The 13,159-nt window shown below is 39.1% G+C and overlaps 1 protein-coding gene across 2 annotated transcripts in view; it reads right to left on the reverse strand.

The window, feature by feature from the left end:
- The window catches only part of syt6a (synaptotagmin VIa), a 79,579-nt gene extending 66,675 nt beyond the window's left edge, over window positions 1-12,904 (reverse strand). Inside the window, exons 1-2 of one of the 2 annotated variants that reach the window (XM_027288270.1) lie at window positions 12,790-12,904; window positions 11,836-12,009 (exon numbers count right to left, since the gene is read on the reverse strand). In XM_027288270.1, the coding sequence (XP_027144071.1) occupies window positions 11,836-12,009; window positions 12,790-12,869 (254 nt within the window). In that variant the 5' untranslated portion in view covers window positions 12,870-12,904. Of the gene's footprint in view, window positions 1-6,498; window positions 6,540-11,835; window positions 12,010-12,789 lie in introns of those variants that run through there. The other variant, XM_019273916.2, reaches the window with a different exon arrangement.
- Between the last annotated feature and the right edge of the window lie 255 nt (window positions 12,905-13,159).

Below are 13,159 nucleotides of genomic sequence, written 5' to 3' on the forward strand. Positions count from 1 at the left end.
CTTGGAAAGAGAAGTAACAAGAGACCGATGATGATGAGGTTAATACTAATACTGAAACAAGTCATTTACCCAACTTCTGCTGTAATCTCTGCTGTACACAAAGACGAGCTTACTGCTGACGTAAGTCTTTGTCTGTGAATATTCTCTTAAAATTTCACTTTAACTACAAATATAAATGATTATGTAACATTTTCAGTTAATGTCATGGTGTTAAAGTAAAGTCTGACTTCTTACCTGTCATGCGGAAATATTGTTTATCCAATTACTTTATCTCTGTCTTCACCAGAGTCCGCAAAATGAGGCTGTCATTGGTGATTTAGCTGTGCACAAGGAGTGCTTAAACGCTCAGCATTGTTGGTTTTTTTGGACCTGGGGTATTAGGTTGTCAACACAGGGCCATACTTCCATCCTTCACAATAGATAACATGCTTCAACATCGCCAGATTATGCAGTGAAGTCTTACGCAGTGCAGTGAAAATACAGACATACTTTCAAAGCGGTAAAGAACATTACCAAAACACAACTTAAGGTCGTTTATAGTAATAAAAGTTTGGATGATATCTATAACTTTGGATATTATGGGCTACTCTTATTTATGCAACCACAACAGCAAAAATATTGCTATTGTATAGTGCTATTATTGTCCACAATACTGAATTTGTCATATGCGGATGCGGCGTGATCGTGATGTTGGCGTGAAATACTGGGGTATGCAATACTTTCCACATATAGTTTTGGGGTTAAGTGGACAACCGATGAGAGTTTCTAAAAAAGTAAAATAACTTCTGCTGCAATGAGTAATCAATAGTTTGTGACTGAAATTGTTGTATTAGATTGGCCTTGAGTTTTTATGCAAATAAATGACAACCCTTGTCTAAACATATGTGGTACTACATATAGGGCTGCCACGATTAGTTGATCAGTCACGATTATGTCGATAAACAAAATCGTCAACAACTAATTTAGTAGTCGACGCATCGTTTTTTTTTTTTTTTTTACTGTGCTGGCTAATTATCTGATCAGCTGCATGCTGGTGCGATAAGCTGTGTGTTTTACAGTCAATTTACGTATGATCCGATTAGTCGACAAGTCGAAAAAATAATCGATGATTAGTCGACCATCAAAATAATCGTTTGTGGCAGCCCTAACTTACATACCGTACTGTTGAATAAGGTTACTTATTCACAGGCTGCCTCAGCACAGCGTTCGCCCTCTTCTTCGACTTTAAAGTCAAAGATCCTCTTCAACATAAAAGCTCCTATTGTCTGTACAAATCTAAAATCGAACCGGTTCTTTGATTTGTGGAGACCCCGGGGCTGCTCGTTTAACCATTTTATGAGAGAATTCTTACAGATTTGCAGGATTATTGTGGTCGAAGCAGGAATTCAGCAGGCCACCCTGCAGCAGGCAGCGCTCTTTGTTTCTCTAATAATCAGCTGAGGTCGTCTTCTGCCCACCAACACTCGGTAATCTCCATCCGTAATAACACAGCTGCCTCAGAGATCTGGCAGGAGGCAGGAGCCCCCAAATCTAAGCGCCTTTGGTAAGAAGGAGGCAAAGCTGCTCTTTCGAGAGACAGACTGCAAGGAACATAAGGCTCTCCAGCCCTCCCAGGGTTTAATGTCTTATTATTTTCCACAGACAGTACCAAAATGAACAGTTTTGTCAGCAGGAACGCGGCAATGTTGGTGTCACTTGCTCTATGCTAACAGCGAGGGAGGCAGCACGATGAGAAATGAGGGGAACTCGAGAAAACTGCTTTTTTTTTCGTTATTAGCTGCTCTTTTGGTCGGCCTCTTATATCTAAAGATTATCTGGGTGGGTGCTGGTGAGGGATCAGTCATATATTTAGGATAAAATAAGGCAGAGGATTGAAATACACATACATAAAGCCAAATATAGCATTATCCAATTATTTCTTTCACACACTCGTGTCACCACATCTGCGTCTCTGTTTCACTTCAAACGCTTATTGAATTTATGTTTAACTTGTTCATTTTAACTAGATGAATCATATTAGTCCTGGAGACCTGATTAACGGCGGTGCAATGAGCACGGTTAGACCGAGAAGTTGAGACGTACAATTAATTTCTTGAGCTTCTTTCTTTGACTTTTTTTTGAGAGCGTGACATCTTTGAGTGATTAAAGTGGACTAAGGAATGATTGCATAAAAGATGACTAATGCGTGCTCCGACACTCTTCATACACTTTCAAGTACCAGTTTTTACACATAAGTAGTAGTTAGCATCCTCTGCTTTTTTGTTTGACTGTGTCACTCTGTGCCTCGTAGCCTTGGGCCATCAAGCACTCATGCATGGATTGTGTGACAGCATGATTAATTATGTCGCGTTTGGGGGGCAAACTAAACTAGCAGATGGATATGTGAAGAAGTAACTGTTTATTCCCGGAGACTGGTGTAATAAATGAAACCGCGGAAAGATTTTGCTGATGTCTTGGAAAAACGCTTTCAAGGAATCTCCAAACAATATATTTTTCAGGAGGATAAACGACTTCTAATCTTCCATTTAGGCACTTTGATGGCCTCCGTAATGGCAGCAGGAACTATCATGGTCACATTCAGTTTGAAAGAGTAAGAAGGGATGTCAGATAATTTGACCGTAAATGCAAAAAGATATTGCAAATTTCAACTATATTTCTCTAAGTGTGCACTCAGCAAATGCAGATGTGCCAACAGAGGTAATATCCACAAGTAGTGTCCCCACTCTTGAGTATTTCATGATTGAATTAGACTGCATATTATCATGTAGGCTGTGAGTACCAGGCCAGCAGAAATCCGTCCCTTCAGAAATTATTAATCACAATAAACCAACTCTAAAGTATTTTTCCTCCTGAGAATGCATCAGCAACAGAAAGACAGAAGAAAAAACTCTCTTACATATAAGAGAAATATGCAACCGCATGCACAGAACGGCCAAGATGGATGAGTGCAGAGGACGTGCATGTTCATGAGAAGCATGCACACACATTTCAATCATCTGAATTTCAATCACATCGCTGACAGCTAACAGGTTTCGGGATTGTGCTGTGTAATTTTGTTTTCACTTGGCAGGATTGCTCAGCAATAACGAGAAAGATGATCAAGATAATGATGAAGGCGCACAGATGACTGAACAATTTTTTTCTCGTTTGTAATCTCAGCAGGGCTTGTAAACACTGGGCCGGATGAAGAGGAGAGGGCGCGTTAAAGAACACACGAGAGAAGAGATGGCCTCGATGTGTAATTTGGCATGAACCTTGTATTGCGTGCGACGCGCTGGAAATAAAAGCGACAACCCGACAAATGTTTAACACTGGGATTTTCAGTCTGTGCCGGGATTCTAATGCACACACACACACAGGGTGACGCCTGATTGAAAGATGCTCTTTATGACACGGCTGACAGCACGGCTGGGCTATGGCGACGTGGAACAACAAATAAAACGTGGCTCATGTTTGGATCACCTTTGAGCAACAGGGGAGCCCATTACACTGCTCCCACCACGTCTCCATCACTACATGATAAACATTACGGCAGCTGCAAGACATTAAGTCATACACACAAACTCTGAGGTGTTAGGAGACGTGTGTAAAACACACGGCGGGCTGAGTTATACGCGTCAGAGGTTGCGATGGGGAGTCATGAAGCAACGTTTAAATCCAAAAATGTTTTGATTTTGCTTTAGGGAGTAAATTAGTTATTCTTCTAAGATCTAATTATGGTGGACAAATAAAATTGTTGGGGTCCCAACATATGAAAATATTCAACCACCAGTGTATGTTGAATAGAAATACTCCAATAATCCAATACTCCAAACTCAGGTGTATTTTGCAAGCGCTGTAGACAATCATAAATAATGCCGCAAGTAAAAATATGAATGCATGAATAATAATGACTTTACATATTTAAACCTTTATTTATCCAGGCAAGGCTTTTGCTGACCAAGCCTTAGCAGCATCCTGCCTCTCAGTGTGATACAGCTAAGTACAAAAAAAACCAGATGAACTTGTTCAATATTTTATGCTGTTATGGAGTGTTTTGCTTTTCCTGCGACACCCAGATCCACGAATAATACACCTACTTATTCAACAAGGCCTGGGTGCCTTATTATCAAGCCCTTCAAAGCTGTCACCCCATGGAGAGGCACCGCTGTGCAACAATACATTTGGAATTCAATTAACCAAAGCACATCTTGACCATTGATACTGTAGCACAACACAAGAAGGTCTGCTATTATCATGTGTTATATAACTCAATGTCCAGGTAGAACATGCAGAACTGTGCACGTGACACGCAGCTTTGTTACCGAATCCAAACTTCTGCAACCTTACTTTATTTTTCTGCCTTTATCAGCAATTCTGTGTTTTCATTTTTTCTCTTTTATTGCACTTCACTTATCTCAAGCCAACCCTCTTTGTCTCTATTGATCAAACTTTCTCTATCAGGGGGTTTCTCCTTAGCTTTCTGTCTCCAGGGAGATTTATTGACATTCAAAGCTGCAGTCTGTCATATAAATAATTTACATGGCGACTGTGCAGTGTCCTTAAATACAGCATAACAACAACAGATGTTTCTGAACGTATCAGGGTTTATGGATGTAATTGCTGTCCAGTCGATTTGCTGCTACGCCACGAGAGGGTTTTATAAACCGAATGTTTGTCTGCTTTTACGCCCGTGGCAAAGAGATAATATGGGAATGACTTGATTGATTGACTGACTGATGAATTATGCTCTTTAAAATCTACTTCATAGAGTGCTCGGAGGTGACTGCAGATTGTCCCATTTGAATTATTCACGTCAGTCCATTTCTAAGTGTTCATTTAAAAATATTAAATCAATAAAGATAAGAATTAATTTAATGTCATATTCAAAAGAACACCAAAAATTTGCCAGTGCAAATAAGCAGTTTTTGGCCTGGCCATGAAGTCTGATTAATGGAGTTATTTATAAGACACTGTTTTCCAGAGAAATACTAGAGAGAGCATCTCATCACTTATGCTGCTCCATTTATAACAAATAAATAAATAAATATGAAGCACTTCAAAAGTATCTGCCAGTTAACTGACGTTAGCTTGCTAACACGATGACCCAGACTAAAAGAGGTAATATGAAATATGATTGACACATCTGACCCACGTTATATTTAATGTAAACATGGGAGATTCACGAAATAAAGTAGTAGTAGTAGTACATACAGTAGTATTAGACTACATAAGCAAGTTCATGTAGGCATGATCAGATGTTGGCCATTATAAGCTGAATAAATTCTACCAGGTTCTACATGTATGTGCATATGAATAAAACATATCTACATTTCCAAATGTTTGACAGTTTGGCCAAAGTTATGTTGCAGCTTACATTTAGAGTTTTCTAGCAGAGATCTTAGTGGCGAAACTGCAGAGTAGCTACTTAAAAAAAGACTTTACATGCAAGCTGTCTGTTAAATAATGGATTTACAAGTCGCTGGTCCAACATAATCATGAAGTAGAGTATGAAAATGCAGCAGAATCCACAGTCATAGATGGCCTGTAACTGTGTCACAGCGTTGGCACAACCCTTTTAAATGTATCATTTTATGGAAGAAAATTACCCAGGAGCACCATAGTGCCAAGTTCTGTTCCATTATAAATTAATGAGGGGGGTATTATTTTTGTCCTGAAAGCTATTGGTCAACAGACAAGTGAGGCTGAGACATAATAAACTATAAAATGTCTCCATCTAGTGACTGAACTGGTGTATACGTTCCTTTATTTTTGGAGCAGTGTGGCAACATGGATCTCTGACCACAAATAAGGAGGATCACTGCTCAGGTGAATTAATCATTTCTGTTGCTTTCATCACCTGAAAAGATTCATTAAGTTTTTGTTACCTTAGAACAGAGGTTCCCAAACTTTTCAGCTCGTGACCCCCAAAACAACTGTACCAGTGATTGCAACCCCCACTATCCCCAGATAATTTGTGCTTGTTACATGCTGTAATGTTTACATGCTGCTAATGTCGTTAATCTGCCGTAATCACATCAGGGGTCAGGACAAAGAAAATCCAAAGGCTTTTCTTTTAAATGTAATGTTACAAATGCTTTGTTACATTTATGGATAAAATATACCATTTCTAGAAGTTTTTATATTTTATTTGATTTCTTAAAATCATCTTGCGACCCCTCCCCTTGCTGCCTCATGATCCCCTAAGGGGGTCCCAACCCCCACTTTGGGAACCAGTGCCTTAGAAAGCCGTTCATAAATACAGACATTGCAGGCTCTTTTCAACGGAGTCCTCCATGTAAACTGCCTTGTTTCTGCAGTAGCCCAGGACAGACAAACTGAACACTGACTGAATCAGGTTTTTGGCAGTTTAGCAGCCGCTGTAGTTTCTTCTTCAGTCTAGGAAAGAGACTCTGAGGTGAGGTGGTTGCAATCAGATGCCACTAAAGCCCGTACACTGGTTCAAGCTAATGATTATGTAAATGTGAAAAGTGTTCTCAAGAAAATAAATGCACTCACGACTTGTTGGTTTTATACTTCCCCATATCTCTCTTCCTGTCACTCTTCAGCTGTCTATCAAAAAAAAGTGTGTCAAAGTCAAATCTGAATTACTAAATTTCGGACAAGTGATACAAAATGTCAGTATCAGCTGGGAGTACCTGCTTTGGCATACATTGGTGCAATGTCACCGTGACCCCTTTGGAAGACGTGCACATCTACACTGCCTGAGGGACATAAAGAGGCCAGACAAAGTTCACCAGTAGGTCAACTCTTAATTGCACCACAGCGGGTATTTCACTCTTTATTTTACATTCCAGGCCAGGGTCTCTTTCTTCCTCCTCCTCATTATCTCCCTCTGAGGGATGAGCAGAAAAAAAAGGTAGATAGATGTACACGTGTCCTCCAAGGACTGAATGTTAAGCAGTTTATTGAATTAAACATTGTGATCGCCTTAGAGGATATCCTGTCAGTGTTCTGCTGGTTAAAACTGGTGCAAAGCGGCTGATGGGTGACTTTATTAATTCATGCGGCAAGAATTTGAATTTAAAAGCCAATTTCACATTTTGTGACAGTTTTGTTTGTTGAGGCTGAGATATAATGTTGTTAACAGATTATATTAAAATAAATCATCAATAAAGTAAGTGAGATACTTTAACGTCTGTTCATAAACTCTTTGTAACAGTCTTAGCTTCATTCACCTGCTGCTGAGGTAGAGGTAGCTGTCCTTGGTTTATTTCCTCAACAGCAAAACAGGCTAGTAACCTACTGGAGAGTAATTAGTAATCTTGTACATTGTGTGTGTATTAGTAGAATATCCGTTAACATAGGAATGAAAGAAACCTATGTCCTTTTCAGATGGAGGTCTGAACATGTTTTACTACAGAAATATTGTGGAAAATAATGCAAGCCTGAGTTTGTTTACCCTGACGGAAGTACACGTGGAAATACTACCCACGTGTACATATGTAGTTTATCAATGATGCACCCAGAAGGTCACTCTATAAAATGCTAAGTATTAATAAAAAAAGGAATTTTTATAATGTTTTAATAATATTTTTGACTAATATTTACATTTTTGAACTGACGTGATTCACAATCAGGAAGAGGTATGTATGTTTTTTTCCAGTAAGTTCTTGTTGTTGTATTGAGAATGGGTATATTTCATTGAACAACTGAACAACCTCCTTGTACTTGTATATATTTAATGTTCATTTGCTTTAATTACTTGTATTAATTTACAATTACATAAACACTTACACGATAGAAGACTTACATGTCCAGTGTTTCTGTAATTGTTCTCAACACAGAATATATAGAGTTAAAAGAAGGTAAACAAAATATAACCGCTCAAGAGAACAACAACTGAAGACAAAAGGACCTGACTAAATGCCACATGCTGGTTTGGCCAAATTAAACAACACACAAGGGGCAAAGAAGATGGACACCAACTGCAACTAAATACAAGGCAAAGTCAAAGGTCAACCAAAGTGCCATAACTCACAAAAGAGGTCAATGAAATATGCCACATGAGGGAACATATATATACATTTATATTGCTTTGGGAGGCCAAAAGACCAAAATGTCATATCTAGACCTATAAAAAACCTCAACAAAACATAACACTTATAACACAATACAACCTTCAGCATTCTGAATAGGCCTGAATAAGCTGTACGTGAAGTGAAGGAAAAAGCAAGGTGAGCATATTGTAGGAATTTGTGAGTAAAAAGTTAATTAAGTAGAATAAGAAATAGTCTACTACAGTTTACTATAACTTCATGTAGAAAGTTTATTTGCACAAAGATTATGTTGTGAATATTCCTTCGAGCAAATGGTTGTTTTCTAAATGTGAGCAGTGGGAGAAGGGAAATGTTAATGATGCATGGTTTTACTTTTAATGAGAAGATGAGAGAGAATGGCCAACACTCCAAGGCATGCAGTGGGACTGGAGGGATTTCATAAGTTATGAATTATGAGCTTGTCTCGCTGATCTGATATTTGCAAACGCAGCTTCGCCCGAAAACTGAATTAACTTTTTAAGACAAAATGCGACAGACGTTTCTGAAAGTCTGAGAAGACATAAGTTTTATATGCAGCTCTCAGTCAGTCTTATGTCTGTTGATGATTGCCCCTCATAATTAACCTGCAATTAAGAAAGCAGTAGCTTTAGCTAGCTTGCAAAGCTGATTTGCAATGATATTGTCATGGACCATGTATGCATGACGTCACCCACAGAAGAGCCAATGTGAAGCTCACCATGAGACTCCACCAGACACGTCGCCGTCATGTCGCGGCTGCTGCGCTGTTTCAGTCCGTCCTGCAGCGAATTCAAACCCCACCGGAAGCCTTTCAGAAGCACTTAGCCTGTCAGACTTTGCTTACTTGCCCAGATTTGGTCATTTTCCAGGTTAATGTGCTTCTAAATATACTCCTGCCTCTTCCTCTAAAAATCGGTAAAGACGCGACCAATCGGGAGCCCTGAGGCGAGCTTATGGAGCCAGCCTCAAGTGGACGTTTGAGGAACTGCAGTTTAAAAAACATAGTTTTCTGAATTTCTGTGTAAATCTTATCTGAGGTGAAGTCAAATACATACAGATGCTGTGTGTGTGTTTTCTCAGTGGGGAATAACCGGAGGCCTTCTGAGGAAAGAGGGTGTTGGATAAAGAAGAGATTGTCTGAGAAGTGTGTGTGTGTGTGTGTGTGTGTGCTTTACTATTAGACCTACAGTGGGAAGGGGAAGTTTATGGGAAGTAACTCCTGCAGCTCACAGCTGTCACTGAGAACACACAGGATGTACATTACCACAAGCTGTGTTTGTGTGTGTGTGTGTTCATTAACATGCTCTCATGATCCACACAATTAATGTTTTATAGATTCATTGATGTAATAATTATTCTCACACCTGATGCTTCAGGTGAATGTATTTGTGTGTGTGTGTTGAGACCAGGTGCAGACAGTCAATAACCCAGCAGAGTGTGGCGTTGTTGAATCAGAGGTCACCACTTTTGGCTCAGGGTGCTACCATTTTGTAATTACTTAAATATAATTACAGGTATTAAAAATAGTTTGTGTGACTGTGTGTGATATCGTACCGTAACTTTTACATTTACTTTATTGACCTTTTATTTCACCTTATTAACCTAACCTAGAGTTATTAGCCTATATGTGTTTATGATTGATAAAAAAGGTCATGCATGATGTAATCATTTACTTTGTAAATAGTTTTTGTCAAAAGTAGGTTAATATTCCATATTAATGCTTGCAGTTTACTCACTGTTTTTTTTAATTCTCACAAATGATTTTAGTTAAAATTGTTAATTATTAATTGGCGGACCACCTGCAGTGCCTCTGCGGACCCCCGAGGGGTCACGGACCCCTGGACTGGTGCTTGAAATGTGACATTATTAAAGGTTCATGCTGACGCAGGATGTTTTTTTATTTTTTATTTTTATTCTCAGGTTTGTTTCTGTCTTTGTATCTCCTTTCAGAGAGGTGCAGGTCCGGGTGCAGAGGAGACATTTCAGGCACCGGAGGAGGCTGAAGACATTACTTTGCTCCTTCTGTCTATTAACAGCTGTACATTTAAAGTGAAGGAGGCTGATGGCAAAGTCTTGGTTGGTGTCAATTATCACAGCCATTGGAGACATTTCAGGTGCTGAAGGGTTAGGGTTGAGGTTGAGGACATACATTTTCTACTGGTATCAGTAATGAGTTGCAGTGGAGACATATTCAGTTGCTGAAGGAGGCTGAGGACATTTTCTGTTGCTGTCCATAATCAGGTGCATGTTTCTGGTGCAGTGGAGACATATTCAGTTGCTGAAGGAGGCTGAGGACATTATGTTTCTACTGCTGGACTGCAGAGGCAGAGCAATTCTTCACTAGGACTAAAATTGAAAAAAAAAAAGTACTACATTTCTCCGGTTTCCCACTTTTACTTTACAGTGTTCTGGTTATCAGTATGATTAAATGTTCATGCATTAAATGAAATGTAATGTACTTGTTTTCAGTTGAGCATTGAAGTGTCATCAGTGCCTTTCATCCAACACCAACCCTAACCCAACACCTGTTTGCTTTATCTTAACCAACGTTTAGGTCTTGACTGGTATAAATATGTTGATCCCACAGTGATCGTGGTCACATCTCAACAGTTTGATATCAAGAACTTTCCTTGACTTTCATTATATTTTTTTCTTCCCTAACCTTTTGCCTAACCTCAAGCAATCCTCAATTACTTGTTTCTGTGTCTTTCTATGTGTTGTCGCACCTTGTGCTGTGTTACTGCACGGGGACAGGGTTGTCGCACACTGTGCCTGCTCACAGTGCCGACAAGGTCAAGTAATCGTGGCTGTCCCTGTCTTAGGTTGTCCCAAAATTTTCAGGGGGATCTTACCCATCATTGGTGAAGCAGCCTTCCATACTTGACCCTTTTCTTACGAGGCATATCACTCTATTTTGTTTTGCATCAGTTCTGTCATTTTACACGAGGTTGGCAAAGGTTAGGTTAAAAATGAGAAACAATCAACGATAAATAGAATCATACGATATCTAAACAACGATAACTCTTTTTAGGATTATTTAAGATTAATTATACATAAATAAGCTGGCGTCTTAAATAGGTTCAAATAGCTGGCTAGTATGGTAAATTGATGTATTTTAATAAGGAGGCAGTTTTACAAACAGACCATATACCCGCCCCTACGGAGCGCTGAAAAAAGGTGAAGGAACACACCCAAGATTGGGCCACACTCTAGCTGTCTCCCTATTGGCTGGTGAAACACACTAATTTAAGCGCAGGGCGGGACATCCTTCAGTCTGAGCAGACGCTTCAACCTGAGAGGACGTGCTGTTTTACACGCGAGCAGAAAAAATTTGAGAGCACAGGACATGTTTTGAGTGCGAGCACATTAGATCTGAGCACGCATATTTGAGTGCGAGCAAAATGTTTGTGTCCAAGCAGAAGAAATGTGAGCACAAGCATGTGATGTTTTGAGTCCAAGCTCACATTTTGAAAGAAAGCAGCAGAAATCCGAGTACGAGCACAAACTCTGAGCACGAGGACAATAAATCTGAGCATGAGAAGGAGAAATCATGCTCTCAAACTGAAAATGTGCACTCTTGAATGAAGATAGGATAATTCTTCCATAGCAGTTCAGTAAAAGTAACAGATTTTAAAGCAGCTGCAGGGCAGATTTAACTCTCCAAATTTGGGAATATGTTTCAGAGTTAAGTTGTTTCACTGTTTCTGTGAAAGAACTAAGAAAACACAGAGCGATGACTGCACATACACACGTGCAGCAAAGTTTAAAGACATCATTTTGAGAGTTCAGTTGCACCTCAACAGAGAAAGTTACTTACCTAAAAGACCGATGCAGGACAAACACGTGTGCTCCTTCTTGAAGACGATGTCGTTCAGAAAAAGTAGATTGAAGAATCGATTTGTCAAACCAGCTACAGGGCAGTCCTTCCTCTTGGAAGTTGATCCGGGAATGAGTGTTGATCTTTCTCTCTCTGTCTCTTATATGCAAATATCTTCGGAACACAGAACCATTTTCATTCCAAATGGAACTCAGAAAAATGAATATGCAAATTAGCATGACTATAACACTATAACACTATAAACACACTTTAGACAATATGAACTGTAGCACAGCAAACAGCTTACAACTCTATAATGTATGAAGGTGTGGAAGAGGAATAACATTTCAACATGTCAATAAAAATGTAGATAAATGTATAAACACCTGCTGAACAGATCTAATCTTTATAAATCCCACTGATAAATAAATGTAAGGTGGGAGTAGTTACCGACATTATTATTTTCCATAACAGCCATTAGTTCGCTGGCCCTGAAATGCAAAACACAACAGCAAATTCAAAAACACTATAGAAAATCATAAAACACAATAGCAAATGTAAAAACACAATAGCAAACTGAAAAACAAAATAGCAAATCAAAAAACACAACAGCAAATCAAAAAACACAACAGCAAATTCAAAATGGAAAAGGTAGGTACCCTCGGGAGACACGAATCGTCACTGAGTGGACTGGTGGTCCGTCCTTTGAACTGGAAGGACATGGTTTACATGTTTTCAAAATATGAGCGCTGTTAACTTTTTGAATTTGCTGTTGTGTTTTTTGATTTGCTGTTGTGTTTTGCACTTCAGGGCCACCATACATTAGACCTCCTCCATCACACTAACTAACTGACATTAAAACAAGCTAACGCCATTATCAAACCGCGTCAGGCTCAAAGTTACTATCCTCAAGCAACAGACAAATAATTTTTAATGACATTATCTTTACTGTACCTCTGTCTTTGTGTATTTTTATCCTCCTCTTCTTCTCTTTTCTTCTTTCTCTGGACACTGACCGGAGTCATTTTTCGCATTATTGTTGTCAAAAATAACTGACCTTCCCGCCAGAGAGCAGGTACAGTCCAATCAGTCAGAAGAGGGGGAGGCTTAGGATTAGTATTAAAGTATTGTTGTTATTATTAGTATTGTTATTATTAAATATGCAGGTAAATGTATGTGCTTATTATTTTCATATTAATAAATACAAGCACCAACTAGTTTTAGTGTAAGACTAGTGAAAATATATATATATATTTTGTCTTCCCCGTTTGTGGCACCCCCTCGATGGACGGTTTATTAGCATTAGCATTAGCATTCCTCTTTA

The sequence above is a fragment of the Larimichthys crocea genome, chromosome XV (genome assembly GCF_000972845.2).
Source record: "Larimichthys crocea isolate SSNF chromosome XV, L_crocea_2.0, whole genome shotgun sequence".
Classification (NCBI taxonomy): Eukaryota; Metazoa; Chordata; class Actinopteri; family Sciaenidae; genus Larimichthys; species Larimichthys crocea.